The sequence below is a fragment of the Odontesthes bonariensis genome, chromosome 23, assembly GCF_027942865.1.
Source record: "Odontesthes bonariensis isolate fOdoBon6 chromosome 23, fOdoBon6.hap1, whole genome shotgun sequence".
Lineage (NCBI taxonomy): Eukaryota > Metazoa > Chordata > Actinopteri > Atheriniformes > Atherinopsidae > Odontesthes > Odontesthes bonariensis.
In genome coordinates, this window is record NC_134528.1 from 30117601 (window position 1) to 30143033 (window position 25433).

At 41.2% G+C, this 25433-nt stretch overlaps 1 protein-coding gene across 3 annotated transcripts in view; it reads left to right on the forward strand.

The window, feature by feature from the left end:
* The window catches only part of fmn2b (formin 2b), a 73854-nt gene that overhangs the window by 8741 nt on the left and 39680 nt on the right, over window positions 1-25433 (forward strand). For all 3 annotated transcript variants that reach the window (XM_075458149.1, XM_075458150.1, XM_075458151.1), the window contains exons 3-7: window positions 2269-2450; window positions 6191-6341; window positions 10887-10939; window positions 11417-12501; window positions 12780-12924. In XM_075458149.1, coding sequence (XP_075314264.1) covers window positions 2269-2450; window positions 6191-6341; window positions 10887-10939; window positions 11417-12501; window positions 12780-12924 — 1616 coding nt within the window. The remainder of the gene's footprint in view (window positions 1-2268; window positions 2451-6190; window positions 6342-10886; window positions 10940-11416; window positions 12502-12779; window positions 12925-25433) is intronic.

Below are 25433 nucleotides of genomic sequence, written 5' to 3' on the forward strand. Positions count from 1 at the left end.
TCTCTAAATTCCATCAACCAGAATGTATAGAGCCAAACTGCAAATATTTATTTTTTAAAGTTACTTAGCATCATTTAAAAACATAATTTAAATACAGATAAGAGAAGTTCTAAGATCTCTGAAGGCTTTCTTCTTGTTATTCAAGCTTTGATGTTGCTGGAAGGCAGTCCAGTTATTTTTCATTGTAAGCACAGTGGCTTTCAGTTTTTCAAGCTTTTCTACACATTTCTGTACAGAGACTGGTGCAGAATGAAAACTGCAAATGGTTTAAAAGCTCATGTTTGCATTTCTTCAGTCAGCAATGATTTGCTGACAGTGTACTCTGCCACATAACAAATCTGTCATGCTGAAATAAATGTCCTTTTACTTCTCAGATCATGCATTAAATAACAATGGAATGGTTGCTAAAATACGGCTATTAGTGTAACTCAGGCCAATCTTAAACGTGGTTATGTATATTTCCAGGTTAAATAATGTATTTGTGGTACATCAGAAGCCTAACCATACTCATTAGTACACTTTTGAAGCTATATTTGTTGCCCACAGCTGTGTGCGATGTGGGCTATGGGTTTTTTGCATATTGTCTAGAGGGAGGAAGAGACATCCAGTCCAAAATGGTTACCCAAAATGCACAAAATACCCCTAAAAATGTATATTTTAATATCAAATACACAACACTAAAGCATTTACAGCTGTCCACTAGTAGATCAGGGGACCCAGGACTCGCATGTAGCATTTTAAGCATCAACCCATCCTATGCAACTCAGAAGTTCAATTCATAACTCCCTGGAACAGATGCCAAAGTGTCCTCAGGCAAAACACTCAACTCCATGTTGCCTCTGATGCCTCCATCAGTGTGTGAATGTGTGTGAGAGAGAAAAGGTATTGCATAGCCATCAATACTGTATGTATGAGTGTGTTTGTGAATAGATGAATAGGTGAAAAGGTGAATGTGTCTTTTAGTGTAAAACTCTTAGTGGTCAACTGGATTAGAAAAGTGCTATATATACAGTTCATTTACCATTTAATGGTCAACCTTGGAATTAGGAAAATGACTTAGTTGTATATTAAAACATACTGTATAAGTGTTGGAAAGATTCTGGCCAAAAGTAGTTTGATGAATAGAAGATAACCAGATCTTGAAAAGACCAAGCTAAATGATGAAACATTCTTCAATATTTAAAATGGTGGATCAGGTCTAAGAGATGTGAAAATACGTTTATGAGATTACAAAAAAAATTGAATTTACAAAGCACCGCCTGACAGCAAAAGGCCTTGAGACAGGTTTAGCAGACTTTGGAATTGTCGTGCACTCAAATCGAAAGGCAAATATCACATATAAAGTTATGACTCATGATAACACATATGACATAACATTTAAACATGATTACTTGAAAGCCCTCTTCTTACATGACATTAGCAGTCACATTCAATCCTATCTCCTTCTCACTCACAAAAGAGTTATGGGCCGTTTAACCATGTTTTATTTGTCTTCCAAAGGTGACAAGTCTTCTGAAATAAGCTGTTAGAAAGGAAAAGCTGAGGCATTAGCATACCTGAAGCTGGATATTTTCTCAGAAGGTGCCAGATATCATCTTTCCAGTCAGCTTCTTTGTACTTCCAAATTTTTCCTTTGATCAGCATCTTCTCTAGCTTACTCTTATCGTTTCTCCATATCTATGCTATCTTTCCAGTCCTAGCACTCTAATTACAACGTCTTCCTGCATGTTTTCATTCGGGCTGAAAGTTCACGTCGGAGATTTCCTTCTTGGGTCTATCAATCTGCTATAAGAGCTCACACGAGGTCTTCCTTTTCCACCACTCTTTCAGCCAAGAGCTTCAGGAGCTTTGGTTTAAGAGTATTACGTGTGATTTTTTTCCTGTTGTGAAGTATATTTTCTTGATCCTGACTGATGTCAGTCTCTAAAACATGTCTAACAGCACTGTCAGTTTATGTCATTCCCAAAAGCATTAGCTCCTACAGAACTGAATGTATATGAACTTGTCTTACATAAAATGAGCTTTCAGACATCACTATTGTACTCGAATAAAACTCTGTCAGAGACACTGTCTGAAAGACAGGAATAAGCCCCATTTCAACAGGAAAAATACGTGCACAACCTTGACTTGCTACTGACATCAGTGGGGGGATTAAATAAAGGTTTTCTTTTTTTTAAATGTAAGTATTTATGAAGCACTTTGGTTTCCATGTCTGTTAATGCACAAGTCCTAAAAGTGTCTTTCTCTGCTTGATCAACGGATGTCCAGGTCGGACTCTTCTGGAGAAGCTGTTTCTGCAGCAGAAGCAGCAGGAGGAGCCGGAGGAGGCTGAGAGGCTCTGCTCCAGGATCCTGGCCATGGGCCTCCTCCATCCTTTCACCGACTGCTTCAGAGAGCAGTTAGAAGGCAGCACTGCTCACATCACTCCCATTGCATCAACTAAATTTGATGTATGTAGCTGCACTTTACACACTTTATTTCTCTTGTACTTGTGACTTCTTTATATATTGTCTATTTGTTTATGATTAGAAAGCATGCTTTATTCTCATTTCATCTCATATATACATTGTAACATAATTGAGTGTCAATATTGTTAGTTTCTGTGAATCTTCACTTAGTAGTTTTATGTTGTTGTGGTCATTATATGTCATTATAGTAATATGTCCAATTCAGCATCTAACTAAACACTTGATTGCACGGCAGTAGATTTTGTCCATCATGACACAAACCTAAGAATAATCCGTTTAAACAATTATTAGTCATTCACAAATGAAAAAAAACCTGATGCCATTTGCAAAATCTTCTTACCTATAACATTTAACATTGAAATCACTCATATATCATTAGGTAATTAATACAAACAGTTCGCTACGATGCAAGGTTAGCATACTCCTTTAAGTATTAGGGTACTTTTTTAAATTTCCTCCTGAAATGATTATTGAAATCAGTCATTACAAAGAAGACATGGACATCACAAACAAACAGGAGATTGCTTATATTGGTAAAGTAGAAACAATGGGATCTCTTTGGATACACTTTTGCATGTAATTCTTTATGCATTTAAAGGTCAGTGTAAGGGCACAGGGCAACATGTTATCCTGTCATTTTACAATGCAAAAAATAAAACAAAACATCGACAAAACGATGCATAGTTACAACAAGTGACATGTTATAAGGACACTATTTCATGACGCAAACCTTGTCACACCCATGGAATGGAGGACGTAGGAGCAGGAGATATTAAATCCAAAGCTTTTATTTTAGGAGCAGATGTTCTCACGTCTCTCCAGAGAGAGAAACAAAACAGGCTATAGAAATATAATATATATATAGGTATACACTTCTCCCAAAATGAGAGAAGTATATCTATAAAAACTTATCAGGGAAATCAAAATCACTCCACTATGCGGAGGAACAAACAAAAGGGTGTATTAAACTTTATCTTTAACTAAAAGTCACTCCTGCTACGGAGGAAAAACAAATCACTCTCCTAAAAAACGGAGGAACTACACTATGAAAATTTACAAAACAGAAACCACTCCAACTGGGAGGAAAAACAAGAATGGTATGAAAATAAACTTACACTGTTACTTTAACAGGACTACTTTATCAAACTTTATCAAAAACAAAAAATCTCGCGGAAATACAGAAAGGCAAACTTGAAACGTGGCTGTGGTCAGCCTTGGAAAAAGGCAAGAGTGATGCACATGAAACGGACAGATACGCCACACTGGCACAAGACGGGGGAGACTCTGATGCACACAGGGGTAACAGGGAACAGGTGGAATCATTCATATGACAATCAGACTGGAGCACGAGAGGAAGGGCAAGTGACCTGAAACAAGAGGAGAGTTAACCTTTCAAAATAAAACAGGAAATGACAAGACACGGAGACGAGACAAAAAACCCACTTGACAAACCTGCAGTCTCATCCCTTCAGTAAAAAAACCCACTAACACTGAACACTGTTATCAAGACACACACATCCCCCAGTGTGTTATTAATATGTTATATCTAATTGATGTGAGTTTTGGAATGCTGCTACACTAGTGGCACCCTATTGCAATACCTCTAGTTATATTGTCTTTCTTTTTTATCTACAAATAAGTTCTGCTGCTCCTTTTTAATATCTTTTATGAAGAATTATTATGCCAAGAACAAAACTGATAACAAAACAAGTCCCTTAAATAATAAATTACAATGTTCTGTAAAATATCACCTCTGTAATCAAGAGGATGGAAATAAATTTAAGCATTTCCACAGCAGAGTAGACAACATTGTCTAATATTTTCTTTAAGAGCCATAAATAAAATGATTTGGATTTCATTTGAATTTAATGGATTTTTTGGAGTTGATTTGACTAGATTATGGTTTTATTGCAATTAATTGGATTATATTTGGCTGGAATTGGACTGTATCTTTGAAAAGCCTTAATATGACATGTGTTGGGATTTGGTGCTATACAAGTAAAATTGAATTGAATTAAATTGCTGTTCTCATGATGCAGCTCAAATTGCCATGGGCTTTAATGAACGAGAAACATCAAATTGGGCCCAACAACTGGAAAGTGCATGCATTAGCGTGTGAGCTCAACAAGCCACATGGTGGTGCTGTTATTAAGGCTTAAAAATACAGCTTTTGAAAGGCCACACTGCACATCATAAGACTATAATTATACTCGTGCATTAGTCATTGTGTGAGTGAACTGTGATGTCATCGGCATAACTGTTTATAGCAAGGCTTTAGGAGCGCTGAGCTCACTGCAGTTTTTCTTTCAAACAATATGCTCAAGTGCTGAGAAAAGAGAGCCGATAGCACAGGAATAGTTTCAGATGAAACTTTACAGGAAGTACAAAATTCATAAACAAGCATAACTACACATTTTTAACTTCCCTGGTTCACTTGGAAGCCGTCTTTGATGTTTTTGTAACTTTTAGAAGGACTTTACCTCCCTTGGTTTTGATAGGCCGTACACCTGCTTGTAGAGATGGATATGTTTTGAGGTGTAGGACTAATATGACATGACTTTGTGATGTCAGTTTTGTCCAATTGATTTCAAATTCGACACCCTGGTCCAGCTAAATGCTGGAAAGAACATATTGAAGACCACAAAGCCTACAAAGTTACTTAGATCAACTTGAAATTTGATACACCATTTTAGCTTAATGTGCTGTACAGGAGAGCCTCTTGAACAATCCTTGCAAATATGAAGATTTTTAAGCTTCTTTGCATAAACCATAAACAGTAAAATGACTTTTGTTTTTTACTTTATCAACACTAAATTTAGCAAATAGTATTGTGGAACTGAAATACATAATTCTACAACAAATGACCTTGATTGTTCAATGGCTGCCATAGAAAAATAAAAAAATAGAAAGGTCTGCCATAAGAGGAGCTTCAGAGGAAATTGGCCATAGCTCATTGAATCCTCTGTTCAGTCGTCACACTTTTCTACAGATATGTTGGGATTGTGAAACTGGGGGACCTAATTTTTTGAAATATGTTAAAATCCTCATTCATGAAGGAATTTTGGTAAATTTGTGGCATCTAATGTTTTGACTTGTGACACTTTGTCATCTGTGGTTCACTGTACCATTGCATGGACATAAAATGGCAATAACATGGGTAAGTGGATTTTATTAATGATTTAACAGAACCCAGAAGCAGCCAGATTCCTTCCAAAGTCTTAAGAGATATATATTGTCTGCCAAATGTAGCAACGGCAATTTGATGGTACTTCACAATACAGATGGACAATAACCCAAAGGAATCTGCCAAAGCAAGCCAGACATTTTTTAAAGTAAAGTAAAGAAAATCAATATTCTGCTCACAGCTCACAAAGAACAATGGATGACAGCTGCAGTAAAGTTTTGCAAAGCACAAAAAAGGAGGAAATCCTTTCTTTGATGATGTCCATTTGTTCCAGGCTTCAAGCACTAATTGTTACAGGAGGATTCAAAATGTACTATCTAAAAGATAAGCATATTTTCCTATTGTTTTTTTTACTTGTATGGTAGACCTCAAAGATTTGAAATTTGATTGTACCTGGTTAGAAAGAGTTGCACAACTCTCCATAATTAAGAACATTTATACTTTGCATTGTAAGCTGTGGGGACTTATGGGGTTGGTATGAGAATCGACACTACATATTTGAAAAAGAAATGTATTTGAAAGAGTTTTGCCTCTGCAGCATGACCAGTTGTATACATGGACAGCTGTCAACCAGCCGCTACATTCCCTGGATCCTCCAGAGGGGAAACTACCAAGTCACATCAAGGGACAATGGCCTCCAGCCCGGCCAGGTGGAGAAATCAGAACTGAACTTAAATCCACAGCGGCAGGTAAGAACAACACTTAACTTTAACTAAAAGGTTGAAAAAATCTTTGTGTAAAAACATTTATGAATTTAACTGGAACATACAGAATCTGTGTGTATGTGTAACTTCATCAGATCAAAGCAAAAAGCGTCACATATTTTACTAAGGCAATAAAGCAAAAAAAGTAATATTATTCATTAAGATATCTAGCATAATTTAAAAATCATCTCTGGAACAGATGTATTATACATATAAATTAATGGTGTTAATAGTGATAGAACCAGGACAGGACTGACTGTCCACTGACTGACAGTATTGTAGTTCTGCTTTATGGACATGTATTTAAAGGCTCTTATAAGCAGTATTCTAAAACAGCAGCAAACAACTGTTTGTTTTTGAAGATTTAATTGTAAGGTGACGTTCTTATGAATGAACTCACCCTCCCATTTGGAGTCTTGTAATCTGCTGTCATGTGTGTAGTGTTGTGGTCCATTTTTGTATTTTTGTTTTGAACTTGCAGACCACCAACTACTACCACTCTCTGAAAGGCCAGGTCAGAGAGCCTATAATTATCATGTTAAGTATTGAAAGAATCAATGCTGAATACCTGGTGGGTGGGGCTTTACTAATTTTCCCCACTGTGAGAAACGTCCAAAATAAGGCAAGATACATGGTTTCTATGTTCACATGCGCAAACCAACCTTGACTCTGTAGATAAGCCCATTGTCCTATGCAAATACCTTTTTGGTCGGCCATGCTTAAACCTCCCATGGGGCTATAATTTGTCTACAGCACATTGTGGGGTTGTGGAGGATATCGATTCTGCTGCAAAGTCAAAGAAAATAAGGTTATATTGTTGTTATTTTGCCTCTTTGGGACATTGAGTGAACTACACTCAATACAAAAAAATGAAACAGATTCTGGCAAGTCCATGAATGTTGATGCCATTGATTAGATGGGTGTTTGTTGAGTAAGCATTGCTTGATGGAGGGTGTGTTTGTGTACAGGTGCAAAATAAAAGAAGACTCATATTAAGAAATACATAAACTGATAACTGTGATATACTATTGAAAACATTACTTTAAAAACATGGATAAACAAATAGTGCAAGCAGAGAACCTTGGCACTCCCCATAACAACCAACCCAGACCAACATGCCATACTTGCCCTATTCTATGTCTGTCGAGTGTTTTTTCCCTTTTTTCTTTGCCTATCTACCAACCACTTTGGAGACTTGGAGAACTGTGGAAGGGCAGGGACAGGACACTAGGGTGCTCCCCCCATAGACACCTAACCTGACTCACGTCATCTGGCTGCGTTCACCAACTACACGCGGGGGCGTTCCCTTTCCTCACACAACCATCTGAGGAGCCTGGGAGTCATATGTGTTTCGTCCGATTAGAAAATAATGAGAGCCAATCATTAATCGCTGGGTGGGACTTTGGATGAATGGGCCGCGTTATGGCTGCCCATTCATCCTCCAGAGGGCGGGAGTCAGGTAAGCTCTGAGCTACGTCACGGGTTGAGTCATTTGGAGTGGCTGAAGTGGTGCGTCAGTTAAGATGACGGACAGATACTTCATCCAATCACATGCACGAGTTTTAGAAAAAATAGCCCCATTTGAAATCATGTCGGCTGTGGGCTCGTCCCAGATGGTATGCGAATACCAGAGGGCGGGAGTCAGGTAAATAGACACCTATTCTAGGGCCAACTGCAAAATGATAATAATAATGATAATAATAATAATAATAATAATAATAATAATAATAATACATCCATTATCTTCTTCCAATCATCCGAGGTCTGGTCATTGAGGGAACAGGTCCTGGAGGGAATTTCCAGCTCATCCTGGGGGATCCTGAGGCATTCCCAGGCCAGATGGGACACATAATCCCTCCAGCATGTTCTCCAGCATGTTAAAGACCTCCTCCTAGTTGGATATGCATGGAATATCTCCAAAGGGAGACCTCCAAATCAGATTCTTGAACCACCTCAGCTGACTGCTTTCGATGCGGAGGAGCAGGCTTTACCTTACGCTCTTTCTGGATGTTTGAGCTAAAATATCAGCGTTCTCTTCTGGAGAAGCCCTCTCTTGTTCGAATGTGTGACTGATTTACCCCAGTATTAGTATGAGACAGCAGGCGTAGTTACAGTCTATTTGTTCTCCGCCGTCTGGTAGAATGGTAGAACATGGCGCCGGGGTACGTACCTGGCTGCCTGCTGCTCCTACAGTGGCTTGTGTTATTGGTGTTCATAACCCTTGGCATTACACAGATCTGGGGCCTCATGTACAAAGCGTGCGTACGCACAAAATAGTGACGTACGCACCTTTTCACGTCAACGATCAGATGTATCAAGAGCGAAAAGACCGTGGAAATGTGCGGTGCCTCACGCCAACTTCAGGGCTAGCGTACGCACTTTTCTACAGCTGTTGATTCTTTGGCGACATCTAAGGTGATGTTGGGAAACTGTTATAATAAATAAATGTGAAAACAATTAGTCCTCAGACTGTGATGTGCACATTTGAGATACATGAACAATTAATACTGATAAACAATTAACACACCCATGTGTCTGCAATTACACGAGTGGATATAAAAGCATGCACATGACTCTGCTCCTTGCTCGGCTGTGTTTGACTTGTTTGAGCCTGTGTCTCTGAAGGCCTAGAGGATGTGGTTGGCCGGATTAAGCCATCAGGTTCTCCCTGTGACACTGTCCCGCCTCACTTTTTTAAAGAGGTCTTCCCTAGTATCGGGCAGTCGGTTCTGGCCATTATTAACAGCAGTCTGTCTTCTGGTGTTGTCCCCCAAAGTATTAAACATGCTGTAGTGCAACCCTTGCTAAATAAAAACGGTCTTGATCATGGTGTGGTAGCCAATTTTAGACCCATTTCCAAGCTGCCTTTTATTTTAGAGCCCCTGCTTTTCTCACTGTACCCTGGGTTCCATCCTGAGAAAGCACGGTATTTCCATTGTTATGCTGATGACAGCCAAATCTATGTGCCACTAAGGAAGAAGGATGCTTTCTCTCTTAAACCACTTCTGTTATGTCTTGAAGACATTAAAGCCTGGATGTCTTTGAACGTTTTAAAATTCAATGAGAAGAAGACAGAAGTGATGGTGTTTGGTCCCAGTGGCTCTTGTGAATCCCCTCCTGTTGACTTGGGCCCCTTGGTGCAGTACAGGAAGCCAACAGTCACAAACTTGGGTTTTAAGATGGACAGTGATTTTAAATTGGACCGGCAAATTTGTGCAGTTGGTGAAGCCCTTCCTCGCACGCACGCACTTTGAAACAGTAATCCACTCCTTCATCACATCTCGACTGGATTACTGTAATGCACTTTATCTTGGAGTCAGCCAGTCCTCCCTCACACGTCTCCAGTTGGTCCAAAATGCTGCCGCTCGCCTCCTATCTGGAACATGGAAGAGGGAGCACATTACTCCCATTTTAGCCTGCCTCCACTGGCTGCCTGTGCATTAAAGAGTCCATTTTAAGATTCTTTTATTTGTTTTTAAATCTTTAAATGGCCTCACCCCGCCTTACCTCTCTGAGCTGCTCCATCCTTATGCTCCTGCCTGGTGCCTCAGGTCAGCTGATCAGCTGCTCCTGGAGGTACCGAGGGCCAAACGGAAGCTCAGAGGAGACGGAGCCTTTTCCGCTGCCGGTCCTAAACTTTGGAACGACCTCCCATTGCACATCAGACGAGCCCCTTCACTGTCCATTTTTAAAATTCGTTTTAAAACCCATTTTTATTCCCTGGCTTTTAACCCAGCACAAGACTCTTTTTCTGTTTTTTCTTTATTGTTTTAATATTGTTATTGTTTATTATTATTTTTATATTGTTCTTGTGTCATAATTGTGAGTGATGCAAAAGCTAAGACTCCCTTCAGAATAGACCCTCACTGTATTAATACATACAGTAGAGGATGTTTTGGTTGATAAACACAAAAGCGCTACAACAGGCACACTACAGCTTTAACAGGCATTCCAAAAATGTTCTATGTAGTAAAGGTTATATATAGTCGATTGTTTTTTCATAATTTTTGTATCGTTCATTGTAGATTTATTTCTATTTGGTTACTATTTCTCCCAGCAATCCTCAAATTAACTAACTTAAAATTGTTTTCACAAATTTTGCAAATTGCTTTTGACATCAAATACACACATGAGGGAGAGATGGCCAAATCTAAATATAAGTAGGACACCTGTTCCACATCTGTGTTAACTATGGGTTACTATGTAGAAGAGTATAATCAAATATTGTTTTTCATTGACAAGATGGTGTCAACTGAGGGACAATTATTAATGTTCTAGATTTATAGACCCTAGATCAGTGGTCTCAAACTGACCCTTGAAAGGGCCGGTGTGGCTGCAGGTTTTTGTTCCGACCCTGCAGCAGCACAGCTGACTTGTTTCATCCAATCAACTGAACTGTCTGCACTGAAGGTCTTAACCAGTTCTGTTGATTGAATGAAACAAGTTTCAGAATAAAATCCAGTTTCTTTCACAGATTAATGACTTCAGGTGGTGGTGTCCCCAACAGTTGCTGTCATTTATTTTTTCCAGAACACCCTGCAGTCATCTTGGATTTGAGGGAACGAGAGGAGGAGAGGTCGGAGGTCAGTTGCTTTAATTTTTACGTCTTTACATAACTCCTGTCCTGTTCATGTCAAAAAACATGCTATAATCTGAGAGTCACAGCTGCTCTGTTTGAGGAGATGGGCTGAAAAGCTGACATGCACGAATGGCCGATAGTTACTGGAAATATTTAGATGCAGTTATTGCTGCACTAAAGGTTCCAATAAAAACTTTCATTCATTAATGTGAAATTTACTGTGCTGGAATTACAGCCCAATTACTTTTTTCTGCTGGTTCTCCTTGTTTTTTTTTATCCATGATTATTTAAAAAAAGAAAATTATTGTAATTTTTCTTTGATGCACTCCTTTTTTCATTTCTTTAAGACCCACCATATTTTTCCACAGAGGCTTTGTTCAATGCCTTATCAACATTTACTTCTTTGAAATGTACAGAATGACTTAGTGTTGGTGGTTTCTCTTTATATGATTTTGGTTCTACCTTATGGTCTTTTCTGCAGGATGAATCTGTTCTCCCCTCAGGAAAACTCAAGGAAAAACACGTTAATGTCATTCAACAGCTGGAACAAACCATAGAAGACCTTAGGACTAAGATTGCTGAGCTGGAGCGACACCCCCCTCTTCTGCTGGACAAGGATAGTATGAAACCAACAACCTCCACCACAGACCAAGAGTGTGGAGGAGAGGAGGGCCTTCCTGGGGCTTTGTGTGATGCTCATCTGCAAACAGAAGCAGCTTCCACTCTGGGCTGCGTGGAGGCCAAGTCAGTACAGACATCACCCATGGACAATAGCTTTAAGTTTCCGGTGCCTTGTAGTGAGCTGGGTGGACCCCTACCCAGTCAGAATGGCTTCCAGTGTTCTTGTAAGTTTCAGCATCCTCCTCCACATCTGCTTCGAGGAGGTGCTGTATCGTTTCATTCAGGACAAACTGAGGCATCGCCTCCTCCTCCACCTCCTCCTCCACCTCCTCCTCCACCCTTACCTGGTTGCTCAATGCCACTACCTCCTTCACCACATGGTTCCGCAGTTCCTCCTCCTCCACCTCCACTACCAGATGGCCTGATTCCACCCCCACCTCCACCTCTACCTCCCCTTGATGGAGGCCTTGCCCCGCCCCCACCCCCCCCTCTCCCAGGTGGCCACGCTCCACCCCCTCCTCCTCCATTACCAGATTTTAAAGGCCCTCCTCCACCACCACCACCACCCCCACCTCCCCTTCCTGGTGGTTTTACTCTACCCCCACCTCCACCTCTACCTCCCCTTGATGGAGGCCTTGCCCCACCCCCACCCCCCCCGCTTCCAGGTGGCCATGCTCCACCCCCTCCTCCTCCATTACCAGGACTTAAAGGCCCTCCTCCACCACCACCTTCCAGCTGTGGGCCTCCTCCTCCGCCTCCTCCACCAGGACCTATCTGTGTTCCTCCAGGTATTCCAGGAGCACTGGGTTCTCTGCCTCCTCCTTTGCCATTGGGTCTGTATTCTTTGGGTCTATTTCAGGAGAAACCACCTAGGAAATCGGCGGTGGAGCCACCCAGACCTATGAAGCCTCTCTACTGGACCAGGATCCAGCTCAACACCAAAAAGTAATGATAGTAACATGTCATTTCCTCAGGGTAATGCCACGATACCCACAAGTTAGAATAAACCTGAATGATTATATGTGTGTTCCATGTGTTGATAACCCATAAAAAGACAATATGTAAGTCCATCTCTCATAATGTCTGATCTCTCCTCTTTGGCTCAGACCCATTAGATAGCATAAATATTTGTAAATATACATAAATAATACATACAGTCATTACTAAATAAGGTGTATTTTGGGCCCTGGTCTTGGCAATATGAGTATTGATGTGTTTCTCAGGGAGTCTTCTTCTTCACTGGTGTGGGAGACAATTGAGGAACCTGATATGGACTTTGATGAGTTTGTGGAATTATTCTCCAAAATGGCTGTGAAGGAGAAGAAGAAGCCACTCTCTGATACGATAACAAAGTCCAAGGCAAAGCAGGTATGTTTGTTTTTTTAATTGTCTTTCCTTCAAGTTCCATAAAGTAAAATACTAAAAAGGTGTTGTCTTATCTAGAAATGAGCTGGAATGCATTTATTTAAACAATGGCAATAAATCAGTTATTAAAAATGCAATGACAGCCCACAGCTGTCATTTCCAACAGCGTCAATGCTGTTGTCTAGGACCCTAAGGGCCTCTGTGTTGGTAAACACCATCTCAACCAGAGGTCCAAGGATGGAGTGAAGAGAGGGACAATCAGACTGTCCAATCAGAGAAATCTTATCCATATCCCTTGCAAGAACACAGCATCCAGTTCAACTATAACTAATCTCAAACACGCAGAACTCAATGTCAGATCTTTAAGTAACAAATCATTCTTAATTAATAGTTTTATTTCCTCTCACAATCTTGATTTTATGTGTTTAACTGAGACGTGGCTCGACAAAAACACAGCAAATGCAGTCCTGATTGAGTCTAGTCCACCTCACTTCAATTTTGTGTCTGAAACACGAGAAAACCAGAGGGGTGGGGGTGTTTGTGCCATGTTCAGGGACAATATACCCACCCACAAGTTGTCATTTGGTTTTTTTTTCATCATTTGAGTATGTGTCATTCAAAATGGAGATAAAACAATCTTCCATACTTTATATCACCATTTATAAACCACCACAGAATTGTTTTATTGATGATTTTACTGAACTACTTTCAATTGTGTGCACTGCTTTTGACTGTTTAGTCATAACAGGGGACTTGAATGTGCATGTGGACGTAGCGCATAACAAGGAAGCTAAAGAGCTCACTGCTGTCCTTGAAATGTTTGGTCTAAAGCCTCTAGCATGGTTGCTGCGTCTGCTCGCGCGAGCGGTGTTGATGACGTCACGAGTTCGTGCCCGCCATAGGACCCTATATAGTGGCGCAAGTCGTTGCGCGCCAGTAGTTGCAATTTTCTCCGTCACAGAGGTGGCGCTGCTACGTGAAGGTTACCTCTACTCTACAACCACGAAAGTGGAGAAGAAAACAATGCCGCTGTCAAGAGCAAGAATACTGTAATTAATGATACTGCTGCAGTTTTCGGATCATTTTAATTTTTTAATTCAGTTAATAGAGGTGAAGGTTTGAAGCCCCCGGCATCAACAGAGTCTCTGCCCTCTTCTTTGCCTTCACGTATCTGTCCCGTAGCTTCCTCCACACATTCTTACAGAACTCTCCCTTTTTCCCCAAAGTTCTGCCAATCTCTGTGCACCAGTTTTGGGAGTTTACGTGCTCCCTGTGCTGTTTCACTGCAGTTTCGTACAGCTGCCTGTACAAACGCACCTCCTGACTGAGCCTGGTCTCACATCGGTCCATCCGGTTCGTTGTGCTCGGCGCCGCCAAGTTACAAAAATCGACTGGTGCACGACAACGCGCTGCGCCGTCTTTTCAAGGGAAGCGCCATGCCTGAAACGTCATTTTGACGTCACGGTGCGACACCGCCGTGACAGACGCGGCAACCATGCTACCGCCTTAACTCAGCATGTGACTGAGCCCACCCACAACAGAGGGCACACTCTAGATGTGCTCATTTCAAGGGGTGTTGTTATTTCAAACGTGAATGTCGTCGATGTTGCTTTATCTGATCATTTCTGTGTTTTCTTCGACCTATCTACTTTACCCAAATCAGCAGCTGGGTCTGCAGTTGTTGTGGAGAAATTAGAGTCGAATCCCGCGTTGGTCAGCCGTCCATTGGGGAGTTTATTGAACAAACCGTCACAGCAAATGTGCATACAGAATGTACAAAATGTCCGACGAGCTCATTTTGTGACACCCCTTTTATACCGTTTTATCATAACAAGTGTACGTGGCCCTCTCTGGAGGCGCCTAGCTTTCGCAGTTTATCATAAACACGCTCATTCTAACTATCAACAATATTCATATACACCAGTCAACAAGGCCCAGGATGTAACTAGGCCAGAAGTCATGAGCATGTCATGACATCCTTCTCCCACATAGTCCCCCTTGAAATCACTTATCAGTGATTTAATAAAGAAATAATCTAAAATGAAAGAAAATCATCCCACATAGTTAATTAAGAATTAATTAACATAATCAACACTAAATTATTCTAATAATTCTACAATATCAATCAACGGAACCATTTTGAATAAATGAAAAGGAATATATATATGTGTGTACTCGAATCACATTAAATGATTAGATTAAATTACACGATATTGATTTCAACAACACTACAAGTTTTACATTGCCATCACACTTGTCCACTGTTCGCAGTGCATAGGTGCGAAAAACCCACCGGCTGCTACTTTCGTAACTTTCGTAACTCATGTTCTTATCTTGGGAAAATTCACCTACGGCCCCCCCCACTGGCGACCGACCACTTTACCAAGGTCGCACTCCGAACAGTTGACCGACACAATTGGCAATGGACATATCAGTGATCAGTTTTGATTGATAATACACATAAACTGAATACACCTCCATCAAATCAGTTAATCACCGTTTTGTATCAAGTACAATACATAAATTATGGATTATCACACAACCAAAGTAATAAAAAGCAATGTAATGCCGCTCCTCCAGTCCCGTCCCATCTCCTGTACTCTGGTGTCGTCTGCTTCTGGCCGAACATCCGTCCGGCTGGGTCTGGAACTGCTAAGCTAACTCTGGGAGGAGAGGTCGCCAGTACGTCACTCCCAATCAAAGAGATCTTCAGCATCTCTTCTCCCTGTCAGACTAAACTTGGTTCCACCCTCGAGGAAAGAAACTTGTGAACCGTCCGTTGATAACCTTCATTCGTTGACCCGCTCCCCCATGCGTTGGTCCTCAGACCTGGTCTCGCATGGTCATCTGCCTCCTTATTCCTTCCACTGTTTGTTTGAACATCACTTGCAGCAAACACCTTCTCAGAATGGGTATAATGCAACACCCCAATAGGGAAACCATCCTCACTATCAACAATATTGCTATTCCCGCCTTAACTGTCATCGCTCCCCCTTCTCCCAAAATCCCAAACAGACCAGTCCACTACCATTCACCTCCACCAGCATCACACGTCAGCTCCTCTCTCCGTTCTCTGATCTTCTTCACAGCCGTTGTAAACGTACCATCAGCTGCAGTGTTCCCGGGTATAAATGTACAACATTTTCCCAACCATCTGGCACACACCATTTTCCCTTCTAATATCCATTCTAAAACTTGTCTGTTCTACCAAGCCATCATACTCGTCTCATGTAGTTGTTCTCCAAAGCCTGCAAGCCCTTCACTCGTGTAGCTAAGAATTCCCTGTTGGTTGTATTATATGTAATTAGTCCATTCCCCATTTTGTTAAATATGATTCCCTGCAAACCAGCCTCAAATCCAGCTGCAACCTCCCTGCGTGCTTTGAGCTCAAAGGAATACCTCTCGGCTGCCCTATTGCATCCAAGTAAACGTGCTTATCCCTGATGTAGTCATCACTAGATCTTTTAACTCTCCCTTTTTCCACATCCAAACCTCGCATCTCGTTTACCTTGTCATACACTAACACAACTGATGTGTTCCTCCTCACCAGTGCCCAAAAAAATCTCCCTGTTGGGTAGCACATTTAACAAAACATGATCTCCACACATCCAGTAACTCTCCGCTACTGGGTGTGTCTGATCCCCAAAAAGATATAGAGTTAAAATGATCATTTCTATATTTTCACAATTTGATCCAAATAAATAAATCCCAATAAATCTTGTTTTCATTTAACAGTAGTACTACCTACGCGAGTTCCAAAAGCATTCAAACTCACCATCGTAATCTACTCTATAATCAGTGGGAGGCCCATCCTGTGATGTACCCAGATTAAATTCAGCACAAGAAGACTCCAATTTGTGGCCCTCCCTTATTTTGAAAATAACTATGTAATTTATTTGGCCCAAACATCAATCTGCACTTAATACCACACATAGGAAACAATAACCATTTATCCTCTGCCGATGTGAACCTACCTTCTCTGCATTCCCGTTGCCAGACCCCGCACAGTCCCTGAAGGTGTGTGGCTCTGGAACAACAACAGGCAATGCTCCTGGAGCGTCTGCGCATATGAGACACTCCGTCGCTGTCAGTTCTCTTGTAGTGTACCATGCCCATCTATACCACATATCCTGTGCTGCCTTAACCCATTTTCCACAGTTACACTGTTTTCCTGACTCCACCTGTGCATGTACACTCCGTCTGTTCTTGGATTAACATGATTATTCTGTCCTGTAGTGCTAATGGTATTCAATCCCCCTAGACTTCCCCAAAAAAATCTTTCTATTCTTACAACCATTGTGAACAACTCCTTCTGACCCGATCTGACATGATCTTACCAGATTGCCCCTTTGTCGTGGCGTCCAGAAGCGGTGATTTGGTCGTCTCCTCCACCGGACCCATGATCCACACTTCCTCAAATCGTTTATTCCATGAACTTAAATTCAAGCTTAGCAGATACCTCTTCACGACTAGCTCTAGTGTGTATTGCTGGCAAAGTTTGTGGCGTGGCATGGTCTGAGTGGGTGTGTATTGTTGCATCATACTCATCTGACCCAGGCTGGCTACTTCCCTGCGGGGTGGCTTCATCACGGGATGCTTCCAGCCTCTCCTGTCTGCGGGATCCCGTCCAACATCTCCAAGCTTCGTTCTCCTGAGCCCATGCTGTCGGCCAACACCCACACCTGGATGCTCACAGTGTCAGAAATCTTAACCTCTTCCTTTTGTTAATCCTTTCCCTCGGACTTGACTCCGACTGTGTCTTTAGTTCGAACCTTAGTGCAGTGATTCAAATGGTACCATGTGTTGCTACCTTCCACTTGAACTGCTGTTGACGTTGCTCGCACCATTGTGTACGGTCCTTTCCGTCTTGGCACAAGCCACTTCCTTCGAAACACTTCGATGTGCACCTGGTCGCCCGGCACCACTGGCCTCTCAACCAGCTGTTTGAGACTCAAGTCTCTGAACTCCTCCTGTAGATAGATTGTTCTGTGGATTGCAGTTAGTTGCCTCATGTAAGCTGTCCACTCTGTTTGCACCTGCTCAAGTGGGAACTGAGGTGCTGGCATGGGTCGACCCGTTAGCATTTTATGCGGTGTTAGTGCGTGACTCTATGAGTCTGCATACGAAAGCTCATTAGTGCAAGCGGCAAAGCATCTAGTTAGTTTAGTTGAAGCACAGATTCAATTCAATTTCACTCTCCAGGTTCCATTGATTCTCTCAACCATCCCTTGACTCTGTGGATGATAAACGGCCCCACAGCGCTGCTTGATTCGCAGCTGCTGCAGAATGCCTCTTGCACTTTTATAAACAAACACTTAACCATTATTTGAGCTAATCTCTGATGGAATGACAAACAGATGAATCAATTCTCTTACCAAAAAAATTTACGACTATTTATCCAATATGTATGACCAATATCCTTGTGATGGCGCGACCTCTGGCTCCAGTAACACCATTGGTGCCAAAACAGCAAGCTGGCACTTTGATGCTACTTTTGCTGCTTCATCAGCCGCGATATTACCTTTACCGACCATTTTGTTACCTTTACGATTATTTGACACTGTATCACTGCCAATTTTCAATTTTCATGACTGCAATCCGCTCCTTCATTTGGACCTCCTGTCGCGCTGGACTTCCGTCTGACCTCCTGAACCCTCTCTGCTTCCAAACTGCTTCCAACAAATAGCAAATATCATGAGTCTATGCAGAATCTGTGTATACATTCGTAACCTTACCTTTCACCAGTCAACATGCTTCCGTTAGTGCCTTCAGTTCAGCCAACTGTGCCGAACATGGCCGTTCACACTTCTCAGCTTTCACCTTCACAAAGTTCTCCACCTTCCTGTTTCACAACTGCAAAACTTCATGATCACCCAAATGATCTCACAACATGAATCATGCACAACATAAGTGACATCAGCCTGCACCAGTGGAGTTGCTCCTAAGTCAGGTCTCAGTTTAATGTATCTCACAGCTTCTGACACACGCTCATGTGGTTCTCCTTCAAACTCACGTGGAATGACATCCGCAGATCCCGATGTAGTACACTTCTGTATTCTCACATCTGGACGTGTCAAAAGATGCACAACCTGCAAACATCCTGTCCGAGTCACAACATACCTACTCTGATTTATTAGTTCTGAAATCTTATGGTTTTTATTGGAGACATATAAGAAAAATGGCTTCTCATAGACTAGTGTTGGCTGTTTTGGATAACTTTTGCTAATTTCGTTTCAAATTTTCAAAGGCTAACTTAGCCTCGGTTGTCCTCTCCAGTTGTGCTTTCAACCTTTGATCTTTGGATCTTTCATGATTCCTTCCAGAGGAAGCGCATTTTATTGCATAATCCTCCCAAAAGAAGATCATACTTGTTGTATTTTAATCTTACTTATTTATTCATTAGATATTTATTTATTTATTTTGGACATGGCGCTTTTCTTACTCCCTCCAAGTGGGATGGAGAGATATCAGTAATTCCCTATGGGCTAAATGGATACTCTAATTCAGACTATCAATGCTAAAATTTAAATTAGAAACTTTGTTCCGTTCAAATTTTAGAACTTCGTAATAGTGGCACATTTAAATTTTAAATTCAGAAACTTTGTTTTGTTCTGTCCTAGTAACAGTGACCTATTTAAATTCAAGTTTTAGAAACTTAGTAGTCGTGACACATTTAACTTAAAAACTTTGTTTTGTTTTGTAATGATGACACACCTGAGGGCGGTTTTTAAACCCTTTTGAGTACGTCTGGTGTAAGTGTACTTCTTACCTCTATATGTCAATGTAAACCAATACTGGGATTCCTCTGCCAGAGGAACGCTTTGGACCTGCCGGGCCACTTGCTCCGCCCCGCAGGGACTGGCCACGGTCCTGCCAAACACTCGGGTTTCTCGGTGCTCTCGGACAGCTGTAAACAAAGTGTCCCCTCTCGCCACAGGCCCAACATGCCCCCGAGGACCTTCGTCCTCCAGGTGCCTCTCTTCTTGACCTTTGACAGGGTCGACGATGGACTTGCCCCTGTAATGGCTGTTCAGCGGCCCCCGCTGTCATGGCCTCATTTCGTACTTCTTGCTTCGCTTGCAGTTCTTCTAACTGCAACCGTGCAAGTTCCCTTTGCATATCCTCCTCCTGCTCCTCCCGTTTCAGTTCTTTTCTGTATTTGTTTACTGCATGCACCACGTGGTCTCGGAATTGTCCATGTGACATTGAATTCAACCCCACCACATCCTCCAGCCGCCCCTGAACTGGGGCAGGCAGAGCCTCTTTGATGGAAACTCTGAACAATGTCACCCAAGCTGGGCTCTTCTCGATTTCTCCCTCAGACTCTTGTCTCCATTTCTTCAATTGTTGTGCAATGTACACAGCTGGACTCTCTGTTCCTGACAGTGGCTCCCCCTTTAATCCTTCGAGGTCCACTCCCACAGGAAACTCAGCTCGTAACGCTCTCCAGAGTGCAGCTCGATATGCATTAAAATCAGTTCCATCAGCTCGGTGGCTTAACATCCAGTCATTCTCACTGTGTCTCAAAATGCCCTCCGTGGTAGAAGTTCCAAAACACAGTGCCCACACTGCCTTAATGTGTCCCACAGTCAACAGTTTATGCACAGTCTCTTGTTCAAAAGCTCTTATCCATTTGCCTGCACCTGTGTGAATGTCCGGCAATCGAGCAACCAGCCCCCCTAGGTCGAGCGTCTGCCACGGCACATACTGTCCCTGCGTCATTTCTATCAAACTCGGTGCTGACGCTGTTGGACTCTTATGTTCTTCAGAAGATGCCTTTTGAACTGGTGGTGCCAGTTCGGGTGATTTTTGGTATTGTGGGAGCTGTCCCCTTGCCTGATCTGAATTACAGACGGCGTCTGGCTCAGGAGCTCCATGACTGCTTGATGTATCTATTTGTAGTTCTGGACGTTCATGAGATATTTTGTGATCTTTTATTTCAGAATCTCCTTGTATGTTTACTGCTCCTGGCAGTGTTGGATATAGCTCTGCATTTTCAAAGAAATGTAAAACTTTTAATTCAAGCTCTCTTTTTTCCTGTCTCTTTTTGCTTTTGTCCTTTGGTTTGTAAACTTTAATCCTTTGTTCCATAATCTTACAGGTAGTTACATTGAAAGTGCCACCTTTTGGCCAGGGTGAGACGTTATTTTTGTTCGTTTTTCCCATTTTAGAGATATCTTTTTAATATCTTTGGAATGTTCAGGATGTTTGGCGCTGATGATTATTGTTGGTGTTACATCCATTGTTTCCCCTAGTTAGTTCCCTTCTATTGACTTTTGACTTTTTCTTTACTTATCTATTTTCTAAATTTTCCTTATTTATTATTCGTATTCCCCCCCCTTTTTTTTTTTTTTTTTTTTTTTGAAAGTCAATTTAAATTAACTAATTATTTAACTCTAATCAATGCTAATTTAATGCTCGGCTAAATTTAGCTTAGATGCAGCTAATTATTGGATTGGATGTTGTCAATGCTAATGTTAAGGTTAGCCTACGTTAGCTTTGAAAGCTTATGCTCTAGGTTTTTTTTTTTTTTTTTTTTTAATTAAACCAATGTTAATTCAATGTTAGGCTCATTTAGCTTTTTGACTTCCGGTTTGGAGTTCGGTTACTATTATTGCTAATGTTAATGTTTGCTAACCAATGCCAATTGATGTTAGCTTCCTAGCTGTTGCTAATAAATGCTAACCTCTTGCTAATTAAGATTTAAACCAATATTTGCCTTATTGCTATTGCTAATCAATGCTAATTGTCTTTCTGATCAATGCTAATTATGGCTAACGAAATGCTAACAAATGCTAACAAATGCTACTAATGCTAACCAATGCTAACTATTGCTAATCAATGCTAATTGTATTTCTGATCAATGCTAATTATGGCTAACGAAATGCTAACAAATGCTACTAATGCTAACCAATGCTACTTATTGCTAATCAATACTAGCTTCCTTGTTGACCAATGCTAATTGAATGCTAATTATGCTATTCAACGCTAGTGATTGCTAATCAATGCTAGTTATTGCTAATCAATACTTGCTGTATTGCTAATGCTACCCAATGTTAATTTATTGCTAATCGAAAGCTCAGTTAATGCTTACTCTGTTTGAAGTGACTCAGGCTAAAGGCGTTGCCCCAACTTTTGCTCACATCCGTATGTTGCCGATCCAATCCACACACAATGTCCTCCACCAATCCAGATGATCCAATGTACGTCACAGCTACGTCAATTCTGACCAATGAAATAAATCTATTTATTTATTTTTTTTTTATTTTTTATTTTTTTGACCAATGAAATCTGAACACACCTCTAAATCTATCTCCAATGAAACACGTCTGAGACACGTAACTTCTAACCAATAAAATATGAACACACCTCTAAGCCTGCCTCCAATGAACCACGTGAATTTCTAACAAATCAAATATGAACACACCATTACATCTACTTCCTAGACCGTTATTAACTCCTCCCAAGCATAACAATTGAACCAGACATAACAATTGAACCACACCCCAACTCAAAATGGCATTTGTCACACTTTTTGTTACAAGTTGAGAAAAAGGAGGAAATACAAACTTTCAGCTGGACAGAGAAGAAATACAATTTAACACAGAAATAACAGTTGCACTATTCTTCACCTCGAAATGGCATTTGTTAAGAAAGAGAAAGAAATACAATTTAACACGCTGTGGACCGGGAAACTACAAATCAGAAGATACAGAAACAATGCATAAGCGAAAAACTTTCTTTATCAGGAATGTCACATTCAACTTGACTAGAGACAGAAACTCTCCTCTAGAATTGCGAAACCCTCATTACTCGACTGATAACAACTCCGCAATTAGCACATTACCTAAAGAAAACTAATAATTATTACAGTTCAACCATAAAGTGCCCCTGGAAGACACAAGGAAAGAAAATGTGATCACACACGAACATTTGCAGCAGCAGAAAACTCTCAAGGACAGAGCCCACGCCTTCCCACCAGCCTCGTGAGCGCGCAGCACCCTCTGTCCCCCTGAAAGCCAAAACACCTTCACTCGCCTGTTGAGAATAGAACTTTAGAAACTTAACACCAATCACAGCAGTATTCAATAATAACAAGATGCACGCAACGAAAATACAGAATCTTAAAGAAATAAACACTCAGCGTTTAAAAGTCATAGCACATTACTGCAACAACTTCTTATCTCCCCAAGTTATTAATGTGGCAACTATAACAATTAAGCAAATTATAACAATGAAGCAAATTATAACAATGAGGCAAATCTGAGTTTAACTTAAAATACTACAAATACTCAAAAGTCAAGGGATGATATGAGTCAGAACCTTTTTTTTCTTTTCTTCTCTTTCTTGATTCACACAAACCAGCAGGACTCCACACACATTGACACACACCTTGACACACAAACAGAGACCGGTCCCACGCACCCACACCAAGTCAGTCGATCACCAAGTCAGTCGATCAAAGTTTTGTCAGTCACCGTTCAAATCTTCACATTTTTAAATTATCAATTTCTTTCATTTAGACTTTTAATTTTTCAGGAGATGTGTGTGTCGGCAATATATGGAATACAAAATGTGTTTTCCCTACAAGCCTTGTGATATGGTTTCTTGACCAAAGCAACAGATGCTGACGTGTACTTTACCAGCTTCGCTGTGACCTCTCAATAATAATCTCCTGTGGCCAATTTCATAAACGAATTTGAATTTTCTTCTCAAAATGTCTTTATACTGAGGTCTCGGATAACTCCAAAGAGTTCTACGCAGATATATAAAATGATATAAACATATATACTTAAAATGTGCCCGTATAGAACTGGAATTGACTTTTTCGGAGTTTTCTTGAACTGCTCTTTTGATTCCACCTTCAAACTTTTATGTTCGCAAGTCAATCAATTACCAGCATTCGTCTACTCCTTGACTAGTGAAAATAATTTTCACATATATTAATGACTAATGCGAACCATAGTCCCACGGTAGCCCGAACCCCCCATGCATAAAAGGTCGGCCGTTGGCTCTATGACATCACTATGAACGAGTGATAACCACTCTGCCCGCTCTAAAAGCGTATCCACTATTCCAGTTTAAACTCATCGATTTATTCCCTGCCCGAGCATTAGCGACTAGCCCTTCTTAATTACCACAAAAAAAAATACAATACAACCACACAAGCCAGACCAACTTACCACAGCTGTCTGCTTTACAACTCACATCAGCTGCTGTTTACCCAATTTTATCCCAATTCAAACATATGGCACCTCTTGGCCCAAAATTTCCCAAACAATTTCAGCAGCCCCCCTGCGCAGAAGTAAACAATGGAAGAGCTTACCGTGTGCAGGATCCGTCTCTCTCCTGTGTTCTTTTAAATTTGGGGAAGCCGGAAGAAGCCGTCAGCTGTGCTCCACTAACAGAGATCAACTGCGTAATGGTAGGAACAAAATCCCACCTGCCGGCTTGTTACAGCTGATGTCGGTTGTCGGGGCACAGAGGACACGCTCCGCCGGGATCCAGATGCAAACTCTCACGAATTCGGGGTCACCATTATGTTGTGGAGAAATTAGAGTCGAATCCCGCGTTGGTCAGCCGTCCATTGGGGAGTTTATTGAACAAACCGTCACAGCAAATGTGCATACAGAATGTACAAAATGTCCGACGAGCTCATTTTGTGACACCCTTTTATACCGTTTTATCATAACAAGTGTACGTGGCCCTCTCTGGAGGCGCCTAGCTTTCGCAGTTTATCATAAACACGCTCATTCTAACTATCAACAATATTCATATGAACCAGTCAACAAGGCCCAGGATGTAACTAGGCCAGAAGTCATGAGCATGTCATGACATCCTTCTCCCACACAGTTGTTTGGGGAAGGCTCATAAATGACAGAACAGGGACACAGTTTGTAGAAATGATTAGGTTTGAGAACACCCTGTGTTCTGATGTTGATGATCTGTTGAACTCTTACACATCAAGTCTCTTAAATGTTTTGGATACCATTGCTCCTGTCAAGGCTAGAATGGTTAAAAGTAGGCAAAGGGCGCCATGGAGGAAAGAAGAGTCGGTCAGGGCACAGAAAAGGGAGTGTCGTAGAGCCGAACGGAAATGGCGCAAGTCAAAGCTCCAGGTTCATTATGAGACTTACAAAGAAAAGCTATGTGTGTTCAACCAGACTTTGCGTAGAACAAGGGAGAGTTATTTTTCTGAAATCATCAAAAACTGCAGTAACAACTCTCGTTGTCAGATTAACAAACCCTCCAGTTTCACTGCCTTTAGAACTCATTTCTACATCTTAAAGCTGCAGTCTGCAGGATTTGTTGTTGTCATACGTAAAGTCCTAATTTTTGGCATTTTAAGAGTTTACATGATCTATCAGAACGCTTTAAGTTGAAAACGGTGACCTCCGTAGTCGCAAAATGCAAGAAATGCTTATTTTTTAACCAAAAAATAAAATGTTATTCAACTTCCTGTCCCGCCCCATCAAAACACATGAGAACTCGTGCACGTCTAGGTGCACGCC